The sequence below is a fragment of the Lactuca sativa genome, chromosome 4, assembly GCF_002870075.4.
Source record: "Lactuca sativa cultivar Salinas chromosome 4, Lsat_Salinas_v11, whole genome shotgun sequence".
Classification (NCBI taxonomy): Eukaryota; Viridiplantae; Streptophyta; class Magnoliopsida; order Asterales; family Asteraceae; genus Lactuca; species Lactuca sativa.
Genome location: NC_056626.2, coordinates 330,982,073 through 330,984,373, shown reverse-complemented (window position 1 = coordinate 330,984,373; position 2,301 = coordinate 330,982,073). Strand labels below are relative to the sequence as shown.

Here is a 2,301-nt window from a genome sequence, read left to right as displayed (position 1 = left end):
AGTTGGGACTAGATTAAGGATATGAGCGATAGTCTCTGAGGCATACGCCCAAAATGAGATAGGTAGCGAAGCTCGACTCATCATGGAACGAACCATGTAAAACAAGGTTCGATTGCACGTATCAGCTACACCATTGAGCTATGGTGTCTTGGGCGGCGTCAATTGTGAAATAATTCCACATTCCTTAAGATAGCCGTGGAACTTGATGCTAAGATACTCACCACCCCTATCAGATATGAGCATCTTTATCTTCCTGCACAATTGATTCTCTACTTCTTGTTTAAACTCTTTGAACTTTTCAAAGGTTTCCGAGTTGTGCTTGATTAAGTAGATATACCCATATCTTCTATAATTGTCGGTGAATGTAACATAGAAGTGGTTAGCATCCCTTGTGCTGGATCTGAAGGGCCGACACACACCGGTGTGTACGAAATCCAACAATCACTCACCTCTTTCCCAAGTACCAGTGAAAGGTGATTTGGTCATCCTTCCAAGCAAACAAGATTCACACGTGTCATCCGACTTTAGGTCAAACGACTCCAACACTCAATCCTTTTTTAGTTGGGCTATGTGCTTCTTGTTGACATGTCTAAGACGACAATTCCACAAGCATGCCATGTCTAAACCATTAGACAAATCGATATGCAACACATTATTCCCTAAATTGTCTACAACCATCACAGTTTCATATACACCATTACAAGGCAATGCTTCAAAATATAAAGTACCATTATAGAAAGCATTAATAGAACCAATTTCATTATTGAATGAAAATCTAAAACCTTGTTTTTACAAACCATGAAAAGAAATAATATTCCTCATCATCTCTGACGAGTAGCAACAATCATTCACGTCTAATCCTAACCCACTACTAAGCACTAAAAATAAATCCCGATCTAGGTGACAGGCGACGATTTCCTATTCCCATTATCAGCTTCATCTTCCCATGCTCCACATCCCTACTTCTTCTTAGCCCCTGCAAATCAGAAAAATGTGAAAACCACATCCTGTATCAAGGACCCAAGAACTATCATGTGATGATTTATTAGATTGAATAGTATAAATACCTGCGAATGAGGGCTTTGTCTTCCCATCCTTGATGTCCTACAAGTATTTTGGGCAGCTTCGTTTCAAATGCCATTTTCCATGACAGTGGAAGTACTCTGCTTCTTTTGGATCAAACGAAGGAGCAACAAAACCACCTTTTCCTTTGGATCCATTTGAAGAAGATCCATCATGAGACTTTCCCTTGTGATTCTTAGAGGGAGCTTTCATCTCCTTCCCTTTCCCACGTCCAATAGCCAATACTAGGGCAGCAACAGTAAGAGTGGATGCGATAGCTTTTCCTTTTAACCCACTTTCAGCAGTTCTTAACAGACCTTGAAGTTTGGTCAAGGTGACTTCCTCCTTTTTCATATGATAAGTCATCTTGAACTGATCATAACATGGAGGTAGAGAGTGGAGAATGATATCAATCGCCAACTCTTCGTCAAAGTTGACATTCAGACAATCCACATACCTTTGCATCCTTTGCAAGTGGCTCGTGATGGACTCTCCATCTTTCATCTCGGTCGTTATCAACGAGGTGGCAATCTTGTACCTTTCTTGACGTGCACTTTGATGGTATTTTTCCATCAAATCTTGGCACATCTCGTAAGTCCAATAGTCCTCATAGAACCGTTGCAGCTCAGGAGTCATAGGGCTACCATTATACACGTCACCTTTGTCGTGTCCTTTTTGTGAGCCCTATACTCGGCTATTTCTTCAGCAGAAGCTTTGGTTTCATCTGTCTCTTTGAGCTTTGCGTCGAGGACGTATTCTTTCTCCTCGTATCGAAGGGTTATTCGAATGTTGCGGATCCAATCATTGAAATTGGACCCATCGAAGATGACCCTCCCACAAATGTTCATAAGAGAAAAGGAGCTTAAGGAGTTGGAGTTCGATCCGGAAGCATTTTTTGAGCCAGACATCTGAAAAAGAAAAGGAACAAAGTTTAAATTAGATAAGCAATCCTTAATAGAACACCCAAATGAAATATTAAGGCTAGGACCCAACACTATAATTCACAATTCGGAAGATGGATGTCGTAATCCAATTGCAAATTATATGAAGGTAGGTAAATGACGATTTACCAATTCCACCACAAAAAACGAAATAAAGAATTAGGTTTTAAATGAAATGAAATTCCTTGATTCTTTTCAGATTCATTGAACTTTTCAATGACATGTTTAATCTCGATTATGCCCTTCAAGGTTGTGATTGGGATACCGAGGATCACAAACAAGGTGTGAATAACCATGC

General features: G+C 40.0%; 1 protein-coding gene across 1 annotated transcript; it reads right to left on the bottom strand.

Annotated features, from left to right (window-relative positions):
• Positions 1-1,104: 1,104 nt before the first annotated feature.
• On the bottom strand, positions 1,105-1,428 carry LOC111901887 (uncharacterized). Its single transcript, XM_023897744.1, has one exon. The coding sequence runs from the start codon at positions 1,426-1,428 to the stop codon at positions 1,105-1,107; it is 324 nt and encodes a 107-aa protein (XP_023753512.1).
• Positions 1,429-2,301: the final 873 nt, after the last annotated feature.

Excerpts from the sequence above, each read along its gene's own strand:
- LOC111901887 (XM_023897744.1), bottom strand. The coding sequence starts at position 1,428 with ATGACTTATCATATGAAAAAGGAGGAAGTCACCTTGACCAAACTTCAA.